The 12844-nt window shown below is 49.7% G+C and overlaps 1 protein-coding gene across 9 annotated transcripts in view; it reads right to left on the reverse strand.

Annotated features, from left to right (window-relative positions):
* Positions 1–12844, reverse strand: part of LOC142592745 (cell adhesion molecule Dscam1-like) — a 130106-nt gene that overhangs the window by 57670 nt on the left and 59592 nt on the right. Inside the window, exon 2 of one of the 9 annotated variants that reach the window (XM_075704380.1) lies at positions 12492–12776. The exons of 7 other annotated variants lie outside the window; for them this stretch is intronic. In XM_075704380.1, coding sequence (XP_075560495.1) covers positions 12492–12776 — 285 coding nt within the window. Of the gene's footprint in view, positions 1–33; positions 179–12491; positions 12777–12844 lie in introns of those variants that run through there. One more of the 9 variants, XM_075704385.1, reaches the window with a different exon arrangement.

Here is a 12844-nt window from a genome sequence, read left to right on the forward strand (position 1 = left end):
ACGTAGAGGTACGGAATCGTTGCACTAACTTACCTACTGCAAAGCTCGTGGCCGCAGTAACGCTCATTACTGCCAGACAGAGGAGCACACAACCGGTCTGCGCCATCTTGTAGCTGATATGTCAAGTTCTCGGAGCTGAAAAGCACTCGGACGAAAGGTGCAGGAAGAGCTCGAATAACGTTGGCTGCGTCCTGCACTGCAAGCGCCAGTTGCGGAATGAGTGCGGTAGCGCCGAGGGTAGTCGGGGTCGAGGGAAAAAAAAGAAAGTTCTCTCTTCGCGGGCTCCTAGCGCCACATAGCGGTTGAATTGGAAACTGCTAAACGCGCCAGAAATTTGAAGGTACGGTTTGCGTCACAACACATTGCGTTCTTCGTTGGTGTCTCATTTCTACCGTGGGCATCACCCGCCGTGGTTGCTCAGTGGCTATGGTATCGGGCTGCTGAGCACGAGGGCGCGGGATCGAATCCCGGCCACGGCGGCCGCATTTCGATGGGGGCGAAATGCGAAAACACCCGTGTGCTTAGATTTAGGTGCACGTTAAAGAACCCCAGGTGGTCAAAATTTCCGGAGTCCTCCACTACGGCGTGCCTCATAATCAGAAAGTGGTTTTGGCACGTAAAACCCCAAATATTATTATTATTATCTACCGTGGGCATCGGAAGTGATTTTGTACGGCAGCCGCGATTATCTTAAGGAAATCTTTTTTGCAGTCGCCGCGTCGTTGATGAGACATTATTAGCTCTGTGCCGTAAGTCATGTTTCACGTTGTAACAGCTAGCATTCCGTAGTGTTTGAAGAATGTAGCAGTATAATATAGGTACGTGTACGAACACAAACGCTGGAATCACGACTATATGTACATCAGCTGAACATCAGTATCAATGCAACGTCAGTATGCAACATAAGTATCAGGTACACCAGCACAAACCACGTCGCCGTTTCCGCGTGTTCTCAACTTTTACGTAGACTATATGTAGAGACAACTGGGACTAAGCATGTTAGTGCTCAGTTTTCCTTCACAAAAGTGATATCAGTTCAACCATCACAAACGCGAACCAGGCCAAACCAACAAAGTCTAAGCGAATCATAACGAAATGTTTGCACGGTTGTAGCCTCGAGAAACGTAAACGCAAAATTGAAATATGGCTTAACAAGGTGACCACGCCCTTTGTATTCACAACACTCCCCAAGTACAGTCGCGCTCAGTAGTTTCTATCGATTACTTCCGACCCTACTGTTGGAACCAGGACATCTGAGGGCAAAGTGATAAAATGGATAACTGAGCCCTTGTAGGAGGTCAGACCGACTGATCTGGGCTTAAGTCATGCTGCCGTGTCACATGTGCGTACCGCTTCCTTGTGGGGGCGCAGCAAGGAGTGAGACAGCTGTGCTGTGACATCGTCGGCCTTCACTGACCTGTAAGTAAGAGCTCTGCCGTCAGGCTGTCTGTGCCGAAGCGGTTGGTAGCTCGGCAAGTGTAGTTTCCTACGTCCTCCGACGACACGTCTAAGAGCGTCAGGATGCTGACCGTTTCGCTGAATGCCTTGGTCTGAACCTTGGTCCCCGAAATCAGTCGCCGTCCGTCCTTAAACCAGACGAGACTAATCGGTTCCGCTCCGACGTGAGCGTTGCAGGAAATCACGATCTTGGAGCTGGCGCGAGGTTCCTTCGGGAAGGCGAACGGTTGGATCTGGGGCGCCTCTGTAACAGTGTGGACATCGAAATGGTGGTGCCTGTCTTACCGTACAATGCAAATTCTGGAATCAGACGAGCTTGTTTTCGATTTGTACGAGAAAAAGAGGGCTTACCGCCTCGGACCCCGAGTGCCGACGTGATTAGAAGCGCCGTCAGGTGGACGACGTTTGACGCTGGAGCACTGCGCATGATTTCAAGATTCGAAGTGTGCGGGTCGGGTGTGCTAGATGGAGTCGAAAACGAGAGACACTTTCCGCAATCGGGTAACGCCGAGCTCTGGCTTTACAGAATGCGAGGAGAGAACTAGTGTTTTCGAGAGGGTAGTGAAAGGTGATGGAGGCGTGGACAGCTAGCGCCACGCCGTGACTAGTACGGCAACGACACGGAGAGGCGAGAAAGCCCGCGCAAGCCGCTGGTGCAGAGGCGAAAAGACACCGCAACTTCTACGTTTTTGAATATTGAAACGACGTGGCTATGGCAGCAACATAGTGGCGTCGATGCTGTCGGTGTCGTGCGAGTTCGTTAACCTTCATCTCTTTAACCTCGTTTTACCTCGTGTGTCCAGGCCTGCAGGTGCATAGCGTATAATATTGAAAACTTCGCCCGTCGCCCATCTCATTCACTGCTCACATCCTACTGCCTGCTGCGAGTAGTAATCTGCTGTTTGACGTGCGTGAATATTCACTTAGCACAGTTCAATCCCTCCTTGTTCTGCTGTTCATTTTATTCTTACCGTTTGTGTCCCGTTAGGGCGGCCGATACGATCGTGCTCGCTGACTGCAATTCCTACTCGCTGGCTATGTAACTAGTCACAAATTCCTGCGCGTCACGTAAGGTATAGACAATTGTGTCTGAAGGAGAAACTTTCATTTTTCGCTCGCATCTTCTGCATACTTTACAGCAATACGTGATGATGCTCCGTTGAGTCCCCGCTTTGACTGTGTACAGCGGGAGGGCATCATTCAGTACAGCCTTCTTGTCCATGCATGGCCTCTCCCAAACAAACAAGAAGACCTTGAACGGAAAACTGTGAGGGTGTGTCGATTTCCACATGTGCACTTGAATTATGCGCACGCTAGCAGAAAGCAGACGCCTCTCTCGCTACCGATTTCCCAAACGGTAGAGTTGACTCGTGCTCGTGCGCGATATGTTACCCGAATGCCTGGACGTTTTCTCCTGCAGTCGAGACATGGCTCCACTCGTGCTCGGCCTGAATTCCCCATTTGCAACATGTGCGCTAAGCTGAATTATTGCTAAGTTAACAAGAGAAACTTGGCAAATTAGCACACATCGCAATGTATAGTGAAATAATTAATGATCGCCTCTTTAAGCAATTGAGCAGTGTGACAGAATTCAAGCATTGTGACAGCACTGCGCTAGCTGCTGCTGGAGATTCTTTAAGAACACGTCTGCTTCCACTACAGCAATCACCTGGGGCGCCATCTTGTATGCGTTCCGAAAGCCGCCGTTCGGTTTCGCCTCATTCTTTAAGAACACGTCTGCTTCCACTACAGCAATCACCTGGGCCGCCATCTTGTATGCGTTCCGAAAGCCGCCGTTCGGTTTCGCCTCATTCTTTAAGAACACGTCTGCTTTCACTACAGCAATCACCTGGGCCGCCATCTTGTATGCGTTCCGAAAGCCGCCGTTCGGTTTCGCCTCACGCGATTGGCCTAGACTGACCTACGCCGCGATACCGGTGCGGCCTGGACAATCGCGTGACGCTAAACCGAACGGCGGCTTTTCGCACGCGTACAAGATCTAGTGCACGTAATTTGGCAGACAAACATGCCTTTATCACACGATCATAAAGAAATCCATTTACACTTGGAAGTGGTTCAAATTTCGTCCAGTGCAGGGCCGGTATGCAAAAACGTTTCAACTTTTACAGTGTATTAATGTATTACACTACATTTCTGAAATGTCGTTAAGTATATAGGCTCGTAAAATAGACAGTGATCGTGTTGCCCCTACTAAATCTTACGCATCACTATTTAAGGCACAGGTGAGCCTTTTCCTAAACAGTTTTGCAACGAACCCACTTCGAGCATATGATTTTGCACCCCCTGCAAAATGCTGGTTGCAGTATAGGAACTGTATGCATGCTTCATAGGCTAGACAGCTAAGGTGAATTCGACTAACGGAGTGAAGCTGCCCTATCGCACAACAAAATGTTCACTGCAGGTGAAAAATGAAGTGTCCACTGCACCGGTTACGAGAAGCTGGGAGGTCGCAGCGTCCGAACCGGCCGCATTCGTGACGACGCAGGTGTAGTTTCCGATGTCCTCGGCGCCCGCTTTGGAGATGGCCAACGAAGACACAGTTTCCGAGAGCCGTTTGACTTCCACTCTTGAAGTGGCTTCGAGCCTCGCGCCGTCTTTGGCCCAGGAAAAATCGAAAGGTTCGCTGCCGTCGACAACAGTACAGTGGACGACAACTTTCTTCGGCATGGCCTTCGTCGTCGGAAAACTGAAGGGCTGGACTTTCGGCGGTTCGACTGGAAAAGGGTGGGCAAAGATAATCGACTGTAGCGCGGAAATTCACGAGTTTTGTACGAAGGCTGCTCTCACCTGAGCACCGAACCCCTTCGAGTGAAGACGCAAGTACCAGGAAAGCTAGCACCATGCTTGTGGCGAACGATCGCGTTTCTGCGGCGTCTTGCATTGTACGTCGAGCTCTTGTCAACCGCAGCGAGACTGACTGGCGTGGGGAATGGAGAGTTCGCCCGATCTGGTGGAAAGCGCGCGCCCTTCCAATGTGAAAGGTAATGCAAGACCTAAGTGCGGGACCACTAGCGCCGCGTGTTGGGGAAAAACGTAACCGTTAATGCGGTGTGGGCGGTAAATGCGAAATGCAGGTCTTGTTTCTTGTGAGGTGCGAGAAGCAGACACTGAACGCGACTGCGAACGTAGAGATCGCTGTGGCCGTGATCAGCATAAACATCTGGTTTCTTGATTAACAGCATTGCCAGCTACGCCTAATGGAGGCAGTATCTTCGATCGATTGCTTTCAGGAATGCGTTCGTTTTTGCGTGACCCATCGGTATTCATGTAAGCGGCGGACACCCTGACTACGCGTTTGAGAATTGTGTGACGTGCAAATAGCGCTCCTGAGGAAGTGCGATACTCATTCCATCACGTCCACTTCCGTTGATTTCACCAGTCATTTAAAGCGCGGTGCAATTCATATCCCCCGGAATGACTCATGCAGAAACTCCGTTTCAATATATGACGCCCGCAGTATGTGGCCACTGATTGAAGCTACCGTCGCAGTCAGACAACAATAAGTGCATATGGCGTCCGAAAAATGGCTTCCATGACGTCATTGGTCGCTTCAGGTGCCCGCAGTACACAGCGAAGCATAGCCTTCGAGAATAGTTACCCTGACACAGTCGTAGGTTGGGACTGAGATGCGGGCACCTTCCATAGAGCACGCGGCACATGGTTGTATTAACTGTACACTATAGCTATTCGTACCCAGCTGACAATGTCCCTCCTATTACATAGTTCGTGCCACACACCATTGACGACGAATGAAGTTGTGAATTCGTCGGTTCCAGCGACGTTGGACACGCGGCAGGTGTAGTTGCCGATGTCCGAGGCTGAAACTTTCCGCAGAGTCAGAGTTGAAATCTTGCCGGCGATTTCTTCCACCTCGACGTTCGAATTGCTGTCGGCCCGGACGCCGTTCTTCAGCCACGAGAACTTGAGCGGCTGCTGGCCCCGCACCGCGAAGCACGACACCGCGGCGTGCTTGCCCAACTGTGCGTCGTTTGGAAACGAGAAGGGCTGAACCTTCGGGCCCTCTGCAACGGACAAGTTCACTTTTGAGAATCGATGCGGGCTTCATCAGATGTTTTCTGAAAAGCCCGTTTCCTTCGATAAATCTCTCGGGAAGAGCCGAATGACACGTTTGAAAACGAGAAAGCAGCTCACCTATCGACGAAAATGCAGATGTTATGACGCCACTACTTACGAGTACTACGACCACGTAGCGGCACAAGTGCATGTCGAAACTGGTGATTACTGGAGCGCCGATCTGTGGACGTGGTCGCGCAGGAACACAACGGCAGAAATTCTCGATGTTCACTGGCTGCGCGCGTGAGCAGGAAGGTTGTATTCTGACGAAAGGCCGGTTCTCCCATCTCTCGCGGACAAGCAACGCCGCATGGTGGAGGTTTTCGAAGACGAGCCGAGTACCGGAATGTTTCTTGACGATTCAGTGACAAAGAAAGTGTTGTGGTATCGTTATACAATATACAGTATAATGAATGCCTAAAGGGCATGCTTGACAGGTAATGTAAAGGCACTATAACTGCACCGCCTTTTCAACTTTGTCGAAAAAAGGAAAAGCGGCTGCACGATTCTCCCGGCGACATAACGTACACGTATAAAATCCACACGCTTTCACGCTAAATCTCAGCTGTACGTAATAGACGATGAATTAGCAATTAGGTGTTCACTCTAAGTGTTGGCAATACTTTACGCACATTATACATACACATCAAACGTATACATGTCCATGTAGATATGCTACGGGTAATGTACCGTCCCGTCTGAGTGATTACGCCTGATGTAAAAAAAAATCTCGTAGAAAACGCGAGGTGCGGAGTAAGATACACGAATCATAGCATGCACTATATATATATATATATATATATATATATATATATATATATATATATATATATATATATATATATATATATATATATGCTACTCCACGTGCTCAGTATGGAGAGGTCGCGACGCGTCAGCGCACTTTTAGTTCGTTGCTCTGTCATGACTTAGACCGTTATATGACGTCACGTTGCGGGAGAGGGAGTCCCGTCACTCAACGGTACACATTCCAGGCGTGAGACAGCACTGCGGATACACGATCTTACCATGAAAAATGAAAGTTCGCGAGGACTTTCCGGCATACCGAAACGACGTCAAAGGGCATAGGATCGTCAGGATAAGAGTGTTAAGCTAGGTTGATATATATAGATATATTACATTTCATTTCTCAAATACTTGGTAGGCCACTCTTATCGTCAGTGCAGGCCTGGTAAATAAAGAAAGAAAGCATAAAAACGGGGGGAAAGAATGGTCAGGCCACCTTGTGATTTCAGCACCTATTAAACGTTAGGTCATGAATTTTGACAGCCATTGCGCTTAGCCAGTTAAAGAAGGACCCAGCCTGTTGACTTTCACCAAGTTTACCTGCACAGAAATTTTCTCGAATAAGCAAGAACGCCCGCAAAATTTGTGGCGTTATTTGGCATCAATGACATGGCAACTCGCGCGCGGCATTCGAAAAAAAAAAAAATCTCATTTTCTCGTTTTTTGGCAAGTAATTGAAACTTCATAGATAAGTTCAGAGATGACGCCCTACCAATTTAGACCGATGTGCTTGTCCTTGTGTTCGTTTAATCTCGAGCGGTCATCTATGACGTCTGTCACAGTTCCCAGGTAGTAGTTCTATTGCATACAGTCCTACCAATGAGTCACCAAATCGTCGTGCGTTGAACCTATAGAATTGAATGTCTGGAGGCAAATATGAATTGTATTAGGAAATTGCAAGAATGCGAATTATCGGATGCAACTTCTTCTTGTACCTGTAGACCACCTGCCAACTGAGCAACGGGAAGCTTTCATCGCCCGCGCAAAAAAAACGATTAAAAAACATCAAATGCAGGTGCAACTGACCGGTCACGATCAGCTGCGCGGTATAGCTGTCGCTTCCCGCAGCGTTGGTCGCGCGACACGTGTAGTTGGCCACGTCCTCTGCGCCCACGTTGGGGATGGTGAGCGCCGACACGGACTCGGTGAACATCGTCGGCACCGCCTTGTCGCTTGCCAGCTGGAGGACAACGCCATTTTTTAGCCACGAGAATTCAATTGGTTGGGAGCCTCTGCTGGCAACGCAGGTCACTACAACGGTTTCCCCTGGCGGATGTTCTCTCGGAAAATTGAAAGGCTGCAGCCTGGGAGCATCTGCAACGACGACGTAAGTCGACACGACTTCTGCAGCCAAAATAGTTGGTTCGCGAATTGCAAGAGACGATGGGACGCATTTCCTACCTTGTTCGCAGCTTGTTCTTTGAGCGAGCAACGGGATTGCGAAGATGACTGCTAGCATGGCGCTTTCGAGGTGCGTTCGTCAGCCTGCTGGCGCAAGAGAGCAACTGACGATGCAGTGCTTCGTACTTGGTCGCCTCGCCGATTTCACGCTTTCCTGAAGTCTAAAGCGATTTGAGCGATTCGTGGAGCAGGTAGCGCCACACCGTAGCAATGCGAGAAACCATCGCTGCCCCGCCGCGTCACTTTGAAAGTATGAGAACGAAGTCGTAGATTTGGAGGCTAAAGTTCAAAGACCACGAGCTGCTGGTGAAGGTTTACTGTGTTCACCCTGCTGTGAATTCGGAGCATATCTGTTTATAACTCAGTAAATTGCTTCAGAATCGCACTACGGGTCATTTGGAAGCTCGTGAGAGGTTTCTTGTTAGGCATCTAAAATGTCGCATGTCACGAATAATTCGGAACGTGCGCGTACAGTAACGATTCGACTCACCCTTGACTAGCAGCTGCGAGGTTGCACTGTCCGATCCGGCGACGTTGCTGACGGTGCACGTGTAGTTGCCGATGTCCTCGGCTCCAACTGTCGCGATCGTCAAGGAGGACACCGTCTCGGAAAGCTGCTTGATGTGCAGCCTCCCGCCGTTTGCAAGCTGTCGGCCGTCCTTCGTCCAGACGAAAACGAGCGGTTCGCTGCCTTCAAGCACAGCGCAATGAACGATGACTTTCCTCGGCCCGAGAAGGTTTGTAGGAAAGGTGAAAGGCTGGATCTTGGGTGGTTCGGCTGCAATGACGCGAAGCGCAGTTACCGTGTGGGCTTGCATTTCGAGATTGCATGCTCCTTCTGTGCGCTAGCTGCTGCAGCCCCCTCACCTGATTCTCCGCCGCTGATAGTGGTCGATACTGCCAAGGCAAAAATGACAACGTGATTGAAACAAGCGTTCGCCACCCTCATTTTCACGAGCAGTCAGCTGCAGGACCTGTCGTGGTGTAACTACCATGGGGGTTCTGGCGCACCTTACTTGAGCGCGGTGGCGCTAGAACATCGTCGTGCCGCGGACAACTGGCGCCACTTAGCGGGGCCGTTATGCAACAAACGCAGCGTTCTACGCCGTCCGGTTGACGCTTCGTACTTCCTTGCAGCGATGGCGCCACCGTCCAAGTTAGCGCGCTGCGCGCCAGCCGAGGTTGCTGTTATAGAACTGCAATATGGATACAAAATTGTTCAGGAACAACAACATTCTTCGTTCGCGTATTGAGTTTTTCTTGTGGCTTTCCCTACTGGTCGTTGGCTCCGGTATACGTATCCGCTTTCGCGGTGTTCTCGCTGCTCCACTTGCTGCGAGCTCGATTGGAAACACACTGCCAGTGCAGCATTGGGGTTTCCGGAGGTCAGTCTTGCGGTTTTTAGAGTCGGATATATGAGCGAAGGAGACCGCTTGTACTGCCTGGCAGCTTACGGTTGAAGATCGTTTGCAGTATTCGAAGTTCGCAGTATAGCCTGAAGTATCTCCGTTGATAGCTGCACAACTCAAGTCTATGCAGGAATATTCGCGTAATTTCATGGGTACTTAGTTGCACCCAACACCAAATACGCTCAACGAGTGTCACATTTATAGTACTTACGGAAAGGAAACTGCACTACCTGCGTGTTTGATTTTCTATAACATTGTAAATTTCACACAAGTTTGTACATGCATTAATGAGAAGTCGCAGAACTACGCTCTTGAAGGCGCGAAACTACGAAGCCAGCAACATACTGTAGGGTTTGCTGTTGACATATTAAGGCACCTTTACACAAATTTTTTTCAATATCACCCCAGCCTTTCTCTATGTGCCTCGCGTGACGGATCCTGTCACAAATCCCGAGTTGTTTGCCATCTTCCTGCGCAACGCATACTGGTAGCATTGCGTCGACAAAGATACCACATTTTTCGTTCGCTCATCACTGACCTGTGAGCACCAGCTCCGCGGTTACACTGTCCGTGCCAAAGCGGTTGCCGGCTTGGCAGGTGTAGTTGCCGACGTCCTCCGCCGACACATTCAGTAGCGTCAGGATGCTGACTGTTTCGGCGAGCACCTTCGTTTGAACCTTTGTCCCCGTACGCACTTGCTTGCCGTTTTTAAACCAGGCGAAACTAATCGGCTCCGTTCCGACGTGGGCATTGCAGGAAACCACGATCTTTGAATGGGCGCGAGGGTCCTTTGGGAAGGCGAACGGTTGAATCTGGGGCGCCTCTGTAAGTGTGGACATCAAAATGACGTATATGAATACCTGTCTTAGCTTACCGTACACTTGACTGAGACGAGCTTGTTTTCGATTTGTGCGGGAAAAGAGGGCTTACCGGCGCTGACCCCGAGTGCCGACGTGAATAGAAGCGCAGTGAGCTGGATGAAGCTTGAAGTTGAGGCACCACGCATGGTTGCAATATTCGAGGTGTGCGAGCCAAGTATCGGAGACGGAATCAAAAAGCAGGAGACACTTCCTGCAGTCGAGTGAGCACTGCGTTCAGGCTTTGCGAAATGCGAGAGAGCTAGTACAGAGTTGGACAGGGTAGAGAAATGAGCTAAGGCCTAGACAGCTAGCGCCACACCGTGAGTAGTATGTCGACGACATCGAGAGGCGAGGATTGCCGCGCGAGCAGCTGGTGTTTTACAACGGAATGTGAAAAGGCGCCACAGCGATCGGTTGCTAATATGAAAACAATGGGACTACTGTGCCGCCAGTCTGGTCTGTATGGTCAGTTTATTTATTTTTTTTTCAAACACGGTAGTCGCATAAATGACGTCGTCGTTGTGCGAGAATGTCATCTGAAGCCGTGGCATCCCCGTGTTTCCAATCTTCAGGGTACACGGTGTATATTATCGCCAACAGCGTTCACCGCGCCCTATCGTTGCCTGCCGCTGGCTGCATTTCATGTTTCCCAGTGCCCGTTCTGTTACAATAACTGACCGCTTGTTCTGCATGTTCCAAGTGTAGGCATTGCTTTTCTTGCACTCAGCGTTAAAGGGGCAATATAAGCAAGCGTTTTGACTGAATTGCTGGACTGACCTTCTGGATATTATGCCTGGAGATAACTATAGTTGCAGAGAAAATCGCAAGTGAAGAGACCGTGCCATTTTCCCCCCGATTCAAATCGCCCGCGACGAACGAGAGCGCTGCTCTAAACAGCAGCGCCAGCAATCTCGGAGGTCATGCTCTGCCGGGTGCTACTGCGAGTCTGAGGTCCGCGTAGGGAGGGCGCCACACACCCGCGAAATGTGTGAAGTTCCTCGACTGCGAAGTTGTCGCACCAGTAGGTTCTGTAGGGGAAAATACGAATTTGGCGAAACTACATTTTCGCTAGTTTCGCAATAAAGCGTTATTAAACTGTTAAAGCAAACGCGTTAACTGCACTGTACCTTTCCTACGCAGGACATGCTATACATCATTGGAAGCTGGTACCGTATTTTCACAGGGGCGTTGCGAATCGTGTCCTACGCTAGTAATATTTTGGGCTCTATTTTCGGTATAAGCGAGCTTCGGACAGTTTAGTGCTCTAATGCGTCACTTCAGAGTTACTCACTATCTTCTGTGGATGTCCTATTTATTTCAGCTATGTTTTTCTTTGGTTTATGCTGACTTATTTCTATATCCTAAGCGACGCCACTAAGTAACTTTCTTTCACTGGTTGTTTGCCCCCCTTTCCTCCGTTTCCCTATTTGTCATCTCCGCATGCTGAGGCCCTATGTGCATTAATAGTGATTCAACTGAGTGCATACTTCTGTGTTTGAGACAAAAGTAACGATCTGGTCATCACAGGTCAGATAAAACCAGATCAAATGGTCATCACGACCATTTGGGTTGCGAGGACAATTACACTCGCTGACTAGTTCTATTGAACGACTAAGCAACTACTCGTTTCCGAAAGTATCTGTGCGACTTCAGTTCTACGTATATGAATTCGACTAATTAAACAGAAACAAAGATATTGTATACAACGCTACTTGTCTGGTAAAACGAAAATGTTTAAATGTCACGCATCTCGTCAAAAGGTGTGTAAGTGGCGATATTGAAACTGCCATGTCATTCGTATGAATGTGGATGAATTTGCCGTAACAATTTTACTTCTGGCTAAGACGACTGCGCCCGACCACGTGGCAACCACGTGCCAAGCGGGGAAAAAAAAAAAAACTCTTACGAGCGTTGCACTTAAGATGTGCGAGTTCGCATAGATCGTTTCTAATGTTGAATATCTTTAATTACGACACTGCTTTAAGAGGCGAAACAGACGTCGTTTCACCTGATGCGCTTCCCCGGTGTCCGAGACCAAAAAGAAAAAAGAAGCTCTTTATCCTTAAGCATGCATCAGCAGTCAGGTTGTTTCGGAAAGTAACGCAAGTACAATATTCCCGCGAGGTGAGAGTGCGACGCCGAACCAAATCGAAGAACTATTTACAATATTTTATGTGTCGCCAGCATATACAGCCGCCGTCAGACACAACCCCGAACAACGAAGACTGCAACACTTTAACAAACGCGGTGAGCATCGAACTAAGCGAACATCGAATGCTTTGTAAGGAAGACGCACTAGCTAGCGCCATTCAGTGACACCCCATACAGAAATCTCCAGGACCCTCCGTTGAAAAATCAAAATGGCACTTAAGACGGTGACTTCATGTCACCGTCCGAAAGGACTGCCGGACTCGCAATGCGTCCAATCACGTGACCGCCCCCTCTGTTACGAGTGGCTCACCTTCGACGAACAGCGTAGCCGTCACGGCGTCCTTGCCGACGTCGTTGGTCACGGTGCACGTGTAATTTCCCATGTCTCCTGGCTCCACTTTCTCGATGGTCATGGTGGTTATGCTGCCGGTTACGGCTGTCGCGTACTTGGCCTTCGTGTCGCCGATGGGCCGGCCTTCGTGAGTCCAGCGAATGTCGAACGGTCCTGTGCCCCGTGTCACGGCACAGGTCAGCGCGATCCTGTCTCCCAGAGCGACGTCTTTCGCGAACGAGATGGGCATGATGACCGGCGGCGCTGAGAAGGCAAGCACAAAAGACGGTAACTGGTTGCAAGCCTAGAGAAATGAGTGAAATTACCGGGCG

This window comes from Dermacentor variabilis, chromosome 9 (genome assembly GCF_050947875.1).
Source record: "Dermacentor variabilis isolate Ectoservices chromosome 9, ASM5094787v1, whole genome shotgun sequence".
Classification (NCBI taxonomy): Eukaryota; Metazoa; Arthropoda; class Arachnida; order Ixodida; family Ixodidae; genus Dermacentor; species Dermacentor variabilis.